The 13,633-nt window shown below is 43.0% G+C and overlaps 1 protein-coding gene across 3 annotated transcripts in view; it reads right to left on the bottom strand.

Moving 5' to 3' along the window:
- The window catches only part of glcci1a (glucocorticoid induced 1a), a 251,424-nt gene that overhangs the window by 133,342 nt on the left and 104,449 nt on the right, over positions 1-13,633 (bottom strand). For all 3 annotated transcript variants that reach the window (XM_085988360.1, XM_085988362.1, XM_085988361.1), the window contains one exon: positions 5,989-6,078. In XM_085988360.1, coding sequence (XP_085844486.1) covers positions 5,989-6,078 — 90 coding nt within the window. The remainder of the gene's footprint in view (positions 1-5,988; positions 6,079-13,633) is intronic.

Below are 13,633 nucleotides of genomic sequence, written 5' to 3'. Positions count from 1 at the left end.
GGGAAAATTATTGGTGCTCATTTTCTCCACAATGAATTCTTTTTTGCTATTTGTAGTAGGGCAGAGGAAAATCTACCCTTTTAACTTTAATATGTTCTTTGTAACCCCTCAATCTATACAGAACTGTTGGCACTGACCACCCCCCCCCCGCCCCTTTAAAGGATAAAAGAAAAACATTGAAAAATGTTGCTGAAAAGTGTAGAACAGTAATACAAAACCCACCTGTATATATTTCTTAAGTTATTTAAGATGTCACACAGGATAAATTATATTAAGATAAATACTATGTTATGATCTACCTAAAACATTAACCATGTACTGCCCAAATGAGTGAAATTTGGTTAATTTGTATATACTATTTACAAACAAACAATTTAAACAACTACAGGGTACTTGCATTTCCATAGTGCCTTTAACATAGAAAAGCACCCCAAGGCACTTCACAGAGGTGTAAGGATTGAAGCCAAGGTACATTGAAGGTAAAATCTGACTAATTATATAGCAACCACTATGTACTGAGGTAGTCTCGTAAACATTACTGTTCAAGGAAATGGCTGGCAAACTGACTTCCGTTCAACCGTAAGTAGTACACAAGGGTGCATTGTAAAGGAGAGGAGGGCATGGAGCTTAGTGCACATAGCAACTGAAACCAACCCCCACCAACGTGTAGAAGGGTAACGTGCAATCTGTCAATTTAAAGCTATGGATGGTCTCTCAACACTGAATACATGGAGTCACAACAACCAGAGTAAGTACAAATCAGTGTGGTAAAAATAAAAACACATGCACAACACTCATTTCACTAGCAAACAAAGGAGGAATTGCAACTCCCCATACCTGACGGAAACCAGGCACTTGGGGCAGTTAAAATGGAGCAGGAGACTTACCCTCTGGCCTCCCACCCCGATTCCACCACCTGCAATTTTAAATTTCAAGCACCAAGGACATCCGCACAAAGCCAGCGGGTCCTTCTTTAAATATGCAGATTGGGTCCCAAGCCAACTGCTAGTTTATTGTTGACCTGAGCAGTGAAGTGCTGAGACTTGCCAGACAGGCTGAAGCTGGTAGGAGGATCAGCAGGAGGAGAGGCTCCTCCAAGTAAGCTTATTTCTTGAGAAAGCTTATATCTTTCTTTTGTGGGGCTAGGAAGACTAGGAGTGCCTCTCCAGGCCCCACAGCTGGTCACGCACATAATGAACAATGATGGAATTAAAAACCCTTGCGGTTCACATTATGGGCCACTGCTGTCTGCAGGAGCACATCAATTGGATGCCATCAATTACACCCTGGACTTTTGGAAATCCAACATATTTTGATACAGGTTGAGTGTCCAAAATCCAGAGTTCCGGAATCCGGGGCGATTGGTGGCAGGGTCGTCCGGAATCCGTCAAACTGTTTCCGCCGCCAGCCGGGTGACGTCCAAAAACCGGAAATATTGCAATTTGGGCCCAGGCATTTCCGGACTTGGAACGTGTTTCTGATGTCCGAAGTCCGGAAACGCCCAAGCTGCGATATTTCTGGACTTTGGACATCAGAAACACGTTCCGAAGTCCGGAAAAACACGAAAACCGACTCGGCTCGGTCCAGAGGTTGCCGGATTCAGGACGCTCAACCTGTACCACTTCCTCATCATTTTAAATGTCTCTTTCAGATGGCTTCTTCCTGTACCCGCCCATCCTGCCCCTGGAAACACGTGCATACCTTCACCCAGCATAATGGGTCATCAAAATGCTCTAGAACAGGCACAAAGGAGATGTTCCAATGAGGAAAATTAGCCTCTTTATGTCTCGGGGTGGCGGTGTTTTTTTTAAATAGCAAAATTGCATTTCAAAACTGGTTACATACAAGAGCATTACAAAAAGCACTGGGTAAATTTTTAGCATGATGAACTTCTTAAGTGGAGCTACGCCATGCAAATAAAGCAACAAATTTGAATCCATTCCAAATTCTGACATCTCCATGCATTCTATACGTTGTGGAAATTGCAAGATGAGATCACTTTAAAAACAGATATTATATAGTCAATAAACAACTGGGATGTGTTTATAAACTGGCGACACTTCAGAAATTAGGATGACATCATACAAAAACAAAGCTCAAGAGGCAAGAACAATCTGAACCCCAAGCGTGTTACAGCCTAGAATAAACTTCCACACATCAGTCAGAACAGATAGTTTGTTATAGCTTACTTATCAGAGCTTTCCCATTGGGAGCTTTAGCAGAATCATATCTTCCATCACCACTGGAGTGACTGAGGGTTTATGCTACACAATTCTGCAGCACATTAAAAGTGAGGCCAGGCATTTTGCAGCATTAAAACATTAATCCATGAGTACATTGAGAATCACAGAGTTTTATTTGAGAGATTTCCATTTGATGATGGCTTACCATTCATATTTGTATGAACAGCTATCCTTACTCTCTGCATCGTTACATAATGTAGCTGCAACTCCGCTCTTTCAAAAAAATCCAATTGAAGCAGCAATGTGAAACACCAAGACACAGCTTCCTAGTCAACTGGATTGCTGCAGGGAAGCATGACCAGAGACCATGGAGGTGGAGGTTGGGATGGAGGGAAGAGAAGTTTCTTCCTAATATAGAGCAGCAGTGACAATGCCTTGGGGGAGGTCTCCTTTATGTCCTTGGGGAAGAAGCATGATGCAAGATACATGATCCAGCAAGGATATAGGGACAAAGCAATGCTGGCATCAAATATAAGACTTTGTTCTTTAAGATACAACTTTTTGTTTGCAGTTTTTTTTAAATCATCTCTTATACACATGCAATCCTCTTCACCCCTCACCATGATTTTCTCACGGTTTCTCAGAGACATAACTGGAGTGAGAAGTTCTATAGGCCAAACAAGGCATTCCTCCCAATATAAAAACATACAAAAGTGAGAGGCAGGAAAATACCAGCTGGTCCATCAAGCCAGCCCACACTCGATGTCTGGAGCATCATGATTAGACACTTCATATACACCCGCAGCCATGTAATCTCCTGGGAGAGCTAAAAAACAGGGGGAAAAGAAACACTCTGGAAAATTCCTCACCGACCCCCTCAGGTGATCAAAACCAGTCCAGGAGATCACATTGACCATACATCCATTAACTGTTAATCCACTTACATGATGCCATCTCTGCCCCAGCTAAGAACCGGCCCAGTGTCCTCCTGAAGGCACGCAGAGAGTCAACACACCACACAAGCCAGCAATGCATTCCAGAGACTCATTGCTCTTTGGGGGGAAAAAAAGAAATCGCTTAACATCTAGCCTATTACTACTTTTACATAGTTTAAATGCATGTCCCCTGATCCTCCCTAATCTCTCAAACTGAAATAATCTATCATCAATAGGCATGCAATCCAGCCCTTTCATTATTTTATATACCTCGATCAGGTCACCTCTAAGTCTACACGGCTCTAAAGTAAATAGACTCAGCTCTTTAAGCCTGAGTACCTAAGGTTCTTTAAGCTAATAATCATTCTCGTAGCCCTCCTCTGAACCTTTTCCAAGGCCACTATATCACCCACCAGGTGAGGGGACCAAAACTAGGTGTAGTACTCCAGATGCGGTCTAACCAACGGCCTCGATAGCGAATGGTGCCCTTTGATTTGTACTGAATGATTCTGTTAATACAACTGCTTGCTTTGGCTACGGCTTCTCTGCATTGGTTTGATCCTTGAGTGATCTGTGCACAATGACATCTAGAACCTTTTGTCTCTCAACAGCTTTCAATATCGTTTCCTAGAAATGATAGGTGCATTCTGTGTTGGTCCTACCTACATGCATGACACTGGATTTATCTTGGTTAAATGCCATTTACCATTGTTTCGCTCACACCCCTAGCACACCTAAATCTTTTTGCACAAGATGTCACTTCTCTGTCTTAATCCTTACATAAATGTTAGTATCATCTGCAAACTTACTGACCATACCCCCAGCACCACTGTCCAGGTAATTAATAAAAAGTGAACAGTTGTGGGGCCAATGGGGGACACCACTAGTAACATGCCTCCAGGCTGATCTACAACTTTTTGACTGCTGAATTGGAGACAATTCCTAATCCAGCGCATCAAATTCCCACTGATACTAAAAGATTTTATCTTGTGACGTAACCTTATGTGAGGTGCCTTATCAAATAATTTCAAAAAATCAAACTGGACAACGTCAACTGGATTATTCTCATCCACTAACCTAGTACTCAATCAAGTTTGTAAGGCACAATCTTCCCCACAAGCAGTGTTGAGCAGCTCTATTGGCCCCTTCTCTTTCCCAGTGATCATAAAGGGCATCTCTTAGGATGTCTTCAAGCATCTTCCCAATGATGGATGTCAGGCTTATGGGCCAGGAGTTCCCTGCCTCTGATTTGTCCCTTTCGTTGAAGATCAGAATAACACGAATTACCTTCCAATAGAAGGGAACAATCCCGGACTATATTGAGCCATTGAAGATACACGCAAGGGGCGCACAGGATGCCTGTCCATCAGCCTTGGGTGGATATCATCTGGACCTGAAGCCCTATCTATTTTGATATTTCCTATTCTCTCCAACAGTCCATCCAGAATTTACTTTCTCAGGAACTCAATTTTTAACTTCAAGAGTGGTGAATAACAAGAAACCAAAAATTCTGAAGTGTCTTCTTGATCCCTTAAGATAGCCCAGCAAAACTATTATCTCAATCTCATTATAATCATTCCATTTTCGCTAGCACCATGTTCCTTAAAAATTATATTGTTTCTATCCTTAGTTATCCTTATAATCTTCAATCCCATTTTTAACCAGATATTGGGCCAAAAATTGCGGTCGGCGGCGTACCTCCGGAGTTGCCCGCCGACCTGCGAAAAGAAAACCCACTACCCGATAACGGCCCTCCTGCCTAAACTTGCGCTCTGATGCTATGAGTAGGAGGGCAGCGTAATGGCCCACGGATCCCAGGGACGCAGCCTGTGCGGAAACATACCTGGGCTCACGTGGGCTTGGTCCTCCAATCAGAAAACAGATCGTCTTTCATTCACTTAAATTACTACATTACTTCATTACAACAGCCTTTAGAATACTATCAGATTTAGCTTTTATCATGGGAATCCAATTCTCATAATTCCCACTTCTAAACAAATACTGTGCAGAAAGTTATGAAATGTAAACGTTATTTTAAAAAAACCTGCAGCTTTAACATACACTAGGATTGCTTCTCATTAAAGCTTTTAATGTTCCTGGATGTCATTTAATTAAAAAAATAGCAATTTTTTCCATTCATGTATCCCCTTACGCTGTGGAAACCAGCCCTGCACCCAACTCTGCACCAGCAATTAGGTTTTCGGTGGTGGAGTGAATGTTCCGTCAACGCGTACGTTGACAGGCTGCAAGTTCCGTGATTTAGCGCATGCGGAAATCCCGAACTTGCGGCGGACTTCAAAGGTGGTATGACAGCGTACTCAGAATATGCAGTCATACCCACTGCAAAATCCAGGCCATTGATTCAGCCCCCTCCACCAGACAACAGACCAGAAAAATTAGCCAGGGTTCCCACTGCTGATGGTGATCCACCATCACTTGCTGGAAATCCCTTGAATTTGGACATTGGGTGAGAACAGGGTTGGGCTCAACTGTAATGCCCCCAAAGCCAAATAGCCTTTGTCCAGGCTCACATACAAATTAATTGATTTTACAGAGCAACTAATTAAGAATGTAAAGTAAACAAAAACTGCCACATCAACTAAACATTACAGGAAACCAACTATGATTGCACAAGATTGCGACTTGCATTGTGTTTTCAGTTTCATAGAAATCAGTTTCCAGAACATGAGAAGAACTGTGATCAACAGCAATGGGTCAAGAAACTGACCTACAACAGATAATTATAGCATTTTGGGTCCACTTCAGGATCTATAGAAAACTTTAAAAAATGTATTAAAAAAAAATCCAACTGAGAAGATTCACAATATGGCTATTAATTTAATGCTGTTTTTGGACTGCTTGCTCATTACCTCTTTCAGCTGATCAGCACTTCCCCATGAAGCAGAGCGCTGATGTGTGCTTTTCTTTTCTGTTCCTTCATCTGACCAAAAACTGGGTGTCTGGAAAGTGAGAACAACAAAGCCATATTTTAAAAAGGAGTTCAGCTAACAAGCTTTACCACCAGCTGGACTGGTCCCATCAACACTAAGAATTCATACAGGTAGTGACAAGAATACGTCTGAATGATTTCTGAAAAAGTAGCAAATTCAGGTATAATAGCAAAATACTGCGGATGCTGTAAATCTGAAATAACAACAGAAAATGCTGGAAATACTCAGCAGGCCAGGCAGCATCCATGGAGAGAGAAACAGGGTTAACGTTTCAGGTCTGGGACCCTTCATCAGGTGACTTTTTTCGTTCTCATTTCCTGGACGATTTTTAGGATTATATTAAAATGTATGTGAATCCAAGAGTATATATTAACTTTTCGTGAATTACAATTATTATTCTCTTAAAATCTTGGTTACTTACATTTTATCAATTTCCTGTCAACTTACTGACACTCAGCCAAACTGAAGGGTACTGATCAGTTAAGCAAATATGGAATCTCAAACTGCAACTTTAGGAGTTAAGATTGAGATACTTTTAAAAACACGGTGTGATCAACATACAAAACATTAACCAAAAACAGAAATGATTGGGGGCGGGGGGAATGCAGCCAGCACCCAACTTTATTTTTCAAAAAACAGCTGGTCTCTTTACAAAACCAATAATGGACAAATAGAGCTATTTCCTGGTTTGTGTTTTGGCTTCAAAAAGGAGCACACAATCACTCACTGATACTCAATGCCAGAGGATCCAGGCTGCTGTCAGCCAGCTTTGAAAGTGCATGAGCTTGAAAAAGAATCCTTGATGCTTAACTTATTGGGGGAGGAAAGGGATTTTCTAGAGGGAAAAGTGAGTTGTTCAAGTCCCCAGAAGCAGGATGAGGTTGAGGAAAGAGGCTGTAAGGCAGAGAAAATAATGCACACAACATTCCCAGTGGTTGCAAGGCTAGGTCAAAAAAGTAATGTCCAAGGTAATTGATGAATCCAAAGTCTAAATTAAATGAATGCCTAAACCAAGTCATGTTACAATGCTCCTTTGTAAGATCCAGTGGGGAAAGATACAAGAGTACAGTTTGCACTCTTTCACCACCATTCTACTGCAATTTGTCTTATAAAACAAAACAGCCAACTCTGGAATAGAAATGGGAAATTCAATTTCCACAAAATTATACTGAATACTTCAAAGTACACCTCTCAAAACAATATTACAAACTCCAAATGTAGGAAGTCACACAACACCAGGTTATAGTCCAACAGCTTTATTTGAAATCACAAGCTTTCGGAGCACTGCTCCTTCGTCAGGTGAAGACAAACTCCAAAGACTGAGATTAGGTGTATTTTGCTTTGCATAGGACTCCGTGTTCTCAGTTAAAGCTGTGTTATATTTATTCAAAGTAGAATAGCTACATACTCAATATCATGTACGAAATAAAACACAAACCTATAAACACTGTTTCAAATGTGTAGTACGAACAAGGCGTACCACAGTCAGTTACAGTGTACACAAAGTACCAGTCTGGAGGTCAGATAGAGTACGATCACTCAGTTAGAGAGAGAGAGAGAGAGAGAGGATAGAAAGGAGATAGAGTGAGAAAGGAACAAGAAAGAGAGAAAACAAGAGAGAAGGACATCTCTGAGCAGTATCATTTACCTGCTGTGCTACCTATAGAATTTTCTTTCATCTACATAATATTTTTGTACAATTCTCTAAAAAGTATGTTTCTTCTAATGTGCAGGAAAATGTCACTGGGTGGAAGGAATCGTGCTGGGTCACCCAATATTCTCCTTCCCCATCACTTAGGATAAAAATCAGCTACTTGCTAGCAGACAAATACCTGGAATATGTGGCCCTCACTGAGACTACTGTAAAGACATTTTTACCTCAATCAGGTCCAAAGGCCTACATCCTCCATGTGCTATTCTCCCCGATTTATGTTGTGATCTGCTGCACCTGTTCCTGTAGGCCTATTGGAGGCTGATTCATAAGATGGATATTTGTTTTCTCAATGTTGATTATCATATTGTACAATTACGCATTCACAAATAGGCAGCCTTCACCTGACCTGAAATAGGGAATATGGTTCATCACACAAAAATCCAATTCCTACTGGAAGGTAGATACACTACTGAAGGAGTGGGAAAAGGCTACCAAGGCTGGTAACCAACACAAAGTGAAAGTGTGCTGCCTTCTCGCAGGACAGCAAGGAAAAGAAACAATTTGCCTAGTGCCCGATTTGAAGCAGGTCTGGTAGGGGTTTGAAAACAGCTAACCCACAGCCGTTGTTGGTGTGTGGAACGGTAAGACTACAGGAGAGATGTTAGAGGATAAAACACAAATGTTGCCATGCTATTTTAAAAGAAGTTTGAGTGGTATAATAACAATATACAAGAAGCTAGAACAGAAGGATGTGGGTCTACACTCACAGCAACTTACTGTCTTCAGCCATATGAAAAGAATGCTGCTATATGGACACATGGAAGTAGAGAAAGGCACCTCCCTACAGGGATGGAAGTGGGGAGAGAGTCACCCTAGACTACTCAAATCCTATTCAATAACCCAGAACAACACTGGAAGAATCTTGGGAGTAAGGTGCATCCCCACTTTCTGAGCTAAGTCATGGTGCATGGTGTGGGAGCCTTCCCTAACGAACAGGAGTTTGTAAAATGGTTCTTTTCCAAACTGGAGCCGAGACAATACTACAAAAGACATTACATTTTACGTTAGTGATATAACCTGAATATAACCTCATTCTTTGAGACACTTTTTGTTTTGAAAATAAGATTGTACTTTTACTCAATCTCCTGATGTACCCAGTCCTTTTGCCATTTCTGGGTTGGCACCATGCCAGTCACCACAGAAATTCAGCTCCTTCTATGCTTTAATACACAAAAAAACAGCATAGTAACTACCAGGTCATCCCAATGACATGTGCATTCAAGATGTCCCAACTCTCCTGCCCACCCCCACAACCATCATGTTAAGATTTTCCCCCTTTCTAAAAATAATGGCCACCTCAGCTAGGCCTGAAATACAGCACATGTACAAAACAGCAGACCATTTGAATTACCAGACCCAATTGGAACTTACGGAAGCAAAAATGAGGACATTGAATGGGCTTACAAAGCAAATGCACATGTCTTCTCCGTGCAAATCCCTACACATATACCCCAAACTGAACAGGTGCCAGATTAGAGATGATGCTCCTTTTGATACATGTGCAATTTAACCATATAGTATTCAAATGCAGTCAATAGAGCGACTCAAACAACCACGAAACATGAGACAGCAGGACTGGTTACAGACTTCTTTAGAAGAGGATTGTTTTAACTGGAGGGAGTGGGAAATAAAATAGTTTCCTTTCAACTAGTTAACTTATTAACGTTAAAGCTTAAGGGGATCAAACAAGATGTGGAGTTTTGGTCACACTAATGCAAAATCCCGAGCTGTCAGCCTTCCATTAGCCAGACAGTTAGCAAAACTGGGATTGTGCTGGCGTACAAGTTATACCCCTAGGTTTTCAAGTGATGGAAACCTGCAACAAATGCATTAGATTATATTGCAATTCAGAGGCAACATATTAATGAGCTCAACTAGTGCCCACTCAGATGGTCTACACATGAAAAGGCTAGTTATGAATTAGGTCCCTGTATGGCCAACATTTATAGGTCTGGTCCATAATTTTTTTTTTTTTTTTTTGCAGGCATTCCATACTTCCAGACATTGGTCTTCTCTAGGTTAAGCCCTGTAATTTACCGATATTCACTAATTACAGCAGACACAGGCCATTCGGCCCAACTGCTCCATGCTGGCGTTTATGCTCCATACGAGTTTGGTCCCACCCGTCTTCATTTAATCCGATCAGCATAACCCTCTATTCCTTTCTCCCTCATGTGTTTATCTAGCTTTCCCTTAAATGCATCTATGCTATTTGCCTCAGCTACTCCTTTTGGTAGCAAGTTACATTTTCCAACCATTCTCTGGGTAAAAAAGTTTCTTCTGAATTCCTTACTGGATTTATTACTGACTATCTTGTATTTATGGCTCCTAGTTTTGGTCTCCCCAAGTGGAAACTTCTTCTCGATGTCTACCCTATCAAACATTTTCATAATCTTAAAGACCTCGATCAGGTCAACCTCAGCCTTCTCTTTTCAAGAGAAAAGAGCCCCAGCCTGTTCAATCTTTCCTGATGGGTAAAACCACTCTGTTCTGGTATCATCCTTGTAAATCTTTTTTGTACCTTCTCTAGTGCCTCTATATCCTTTTTATAATATGGAGACCAGAACTGTCTAGCCACCGTTCTAAAAGAGTTTAACATAGCTTCAGTACTTTTCAATTCCTTTAAAAATGAACCCCAGTGCATTGTTTTTTTTTAATGGCCCTATTAACCTGTGTCACTACTTTTAGTGATTTATGTATCTGTATCCCTAGATTCATTGCTCCTCAACTCCATTTCGACTCTTATTTTCCCAAGGAGTATGTGGTGTCATTTTTCCTAACAAAATTCACCACCATGCACTTTGAAATTCATTTGCCAATAACACGCCCATCCTGCAAGTTTATTAATCCATCCATGGGCAAACAATGCAAATTCCATTAAAAAAAATGCTGGAAATACTCAGGTCAGGCAGTATCTGTGGAGAGAGAAACAGAGTTAATGTTTCAGGTCGATGACCTTTCGTCAGAACTGGAAAAAGTTAGAAATGTAACAGATTTTAAGCAAATGCAGGGGCAGGGAAAGTGGGGAGGGGAGGAAAGAAAAAAAGAGAAGGTCTGTGATAGGGTGGAAGGCAGGAGTGATTAAATGACAAAAGGTATGATTGTACAAGGCAAAAGGAGATGATAATGGGACAAGTAAAGAAACAAAAGATGGGTCTAGATAAGGTGTAAATTGGAATGGCAGAATCATCAACAGCTGCCATCTGAAAAAATAGGGGCAGAGGTTATGATCTGGAGTTGTTGAACTCAATGTCAAGTCCAGATGGCTGTAAAATGCCTAATAGAAAGATGAGGTGCTGTTCCTCAAGCTTACATTAAGCTTCGTTGGAACAGTGTAAGAGGCCAAGGACAGAGGGTCAGAGTGGGAGTGGAGCGGAGCGGAGAATTAAAGTGACAGGCGACCGGAAGCTCGGGGGGTCATACTTGCGGACTGAACAGAGGTGTTCCGCAAAGCAGTCACTCAATCTGCGTTTGGTCTCCTCAATGTGGAGGAGACTGCACCATGAGCAGCGAATACAGTGGACTAAATTGAAAGTAGTACAAGTAAATCGCTGTTTCACCTGGAAGGAGTATTTGAGGCCCTGGATGGTGGGAAGGGAGGAGGTAAAAGGGCAAGTATTGCATCTCCTGTATTTGCGCAGGAAGGTGTCGTAGGAAGGGGAGGGGTGTTAGGGGTGAATGAGGAGTGGACCAGGGTTGTCGCAGAGGGAGCGGTCCCTTCGGAATGCTGAAAGGGGAGGGGAAGATGTGTTTGGTGGTGGGATCACGCTGGAGGTGGCGGGAAATGATCGGCTGGTGGGGTGAAAGGTGAGGACAAGGGGAACCCTATCGTGGTTCTGGGAGGGAGGGGAATGGGTGAGAGCAGAAGTGCGGGAAATGGAACGGACACTGTCGAGGGCCATGTCAACCAGGGTAGAGAGGAATCCTCGGTTGAGGAAAAAGACATATCGGAAGTATTAGTATGGAGGGTGGCATCGTTAGAACAGATGCGACGGAGACGGAGAAACTGGGAGAATGGAATAGAGTCCTTACAGGAAGCAGGATTGGAGGAATTGTAGTCTAGGTAGCTGTAGGAGTCAGTGGGCTTAAAGTGGATGTTTGTCATTAGCCTATCCCCAGAAATGGAGACGGAGACGTTGAGGAAGGGAAGGGAAGGAAAGGAAAGAGTCAGAGATGGACCATGTGAAGGTGAGGGAAGGGTGGAAATTGGAAGCAAAGTTGATGAGCAGGAGGCAAGTGCAGGAAATGGCACCAATACAGTCATCAATGTACCAGAAAGAGAGGTGAGGGAGGGGACCGGAGTAGGACTGGAACAAAGAATTCTCCACATATCCCACGAAAAGACAGGTTTCGCTAGGACCTGTAGTGTCCGTGTGTAGATAAAGACACCGAAGACAGGAGTTGGTTCATAGGTATTTACTAAGCAAGTCTGGGGGGGGGGGGGGTTCTAAAGGATATACACAATACACAGGCTTATATAGCCCAAGTGGCAATTACCGGCATTACGCACACCTGGGGCTCTTAAAGGCACATACACCACAATTGCTCTTAAAGGCACATACACCACAGGACCCATGCAGGTTCCCATAGCAACACCTTTAATTTGGAGGAAGTGAGTGGAGTCAAAAGAAAAGTTGTTCAATGTGAGAACAAGTTCTGCCAGGCAGAGGAGGGTGGCGGTGCATGGGGACTGGTTGGACCTCTGTTCAAGGAAGAAGCGGAGTGCCCTCAGGCTGTCCTGGTGGGGGATGGAGGTGTAGAGGGATTGGACGTCCATAGTGAAAAGGAAAGGTTTGGGGCCAGTAAACTGGAAACTATTAAAGTGGCAGAGGGCGTCTGAAGAGTCGCAGATGTAGGTGGAAAGAGACTGGACAAGGGAAGAAAGTAAGTTGAGATCGGAAGAGATCAGTTCCATGGGGCAAGAACAGGCTGAAACGATGGGTCTACCAGGGCAGTCCTGTTTGTGGATCTTGGGACGGAGGTAGAAGCAGGCTGTGCGGGGATGGAGGACTATGAGGTTGACGGCCGTGGAAGGAAGATCTCCAGAGGAGATTGAGTCAGTGACAGTCTTGGAAATGATGGCTTATTGTTCGGTAGTGGTGTCATGGTCCAGGGGGAGGTAGGAGGAGGTGTCAGAGTTGGTGTTCAGCCTCCACAAGGTAGAAGTCGGTTCGCCAAAAAAAAACCAGCGCCACCCTTGTCAGCAGGTTTAACGACAATTTTGGGGTGGATCTGAGAGAATGGAGTGCTGCAAGTTTAGAGGGAGATAGGTTGGCGTGAGTGAGGGGAGCAGAGAAATTGAGCCGGCCGATGTCACACCGGCAGTGCGCAATGAAAAGATCTGGAGAGGGTAAGAGGCCAGAGGGAGGGGTCCAGGTAGAACGAGAATTCTGAAAACGGGAGAAAGGGTCCGCTGAGCATAGGAAAGACTCCTGGCCAAAGAAATGGTCACAGAGACGAAGGAGACGGATAAAAGAACCCAGCGTCGTGCCAAGCTCAAAATTCATTGAGGTGGGGGTGTAAGGGGATGAAGCTCAGGCCTTTGCTGAGGACTGATCACTCAAGGTCAGATTCTCTAGCTAGCAGCACTGTGGGAGTACCTTCACCACACAGACTGTAGTGGTTCAAGAAGGCAGCCAGAGCCACCACATTCTCAAGGTCAATTAGGGATGGGTATTAAATGTCAGCCTTGCCAGCAACATCCCAAGAATGAATTTGAAAAATTATCGCCTGAAATGTAAATAATTGTGGAATATACTGTACCAATATGGCAGAGCAGGCTCTCATCTCCTGCAGGGAATTCTGACGTATGGGCCTGGATTTTGCAGTAAGAATAACGGTGAGCGTGAG

This window comes from Somniosus microcephalus, chromosome 5 (genome assembly GCF_052327205.1).
Source record: "Somniosus microcephalus isolate GS21.2 chromosome 5, FLI_Smic_1.0, whole genome shotgun sequence".
NCBI lineage: Eukaryota > Metazoa > Chordata > Chondrichthyes > Squaliformes > Somniosidae > Somniosus > Somniosus microcephalus.
The sequence above is the reverse complement of the archived record's forward strand: the minus strand, read 5'-3'. Positions and strand labels throughout refer to the sequence as shown.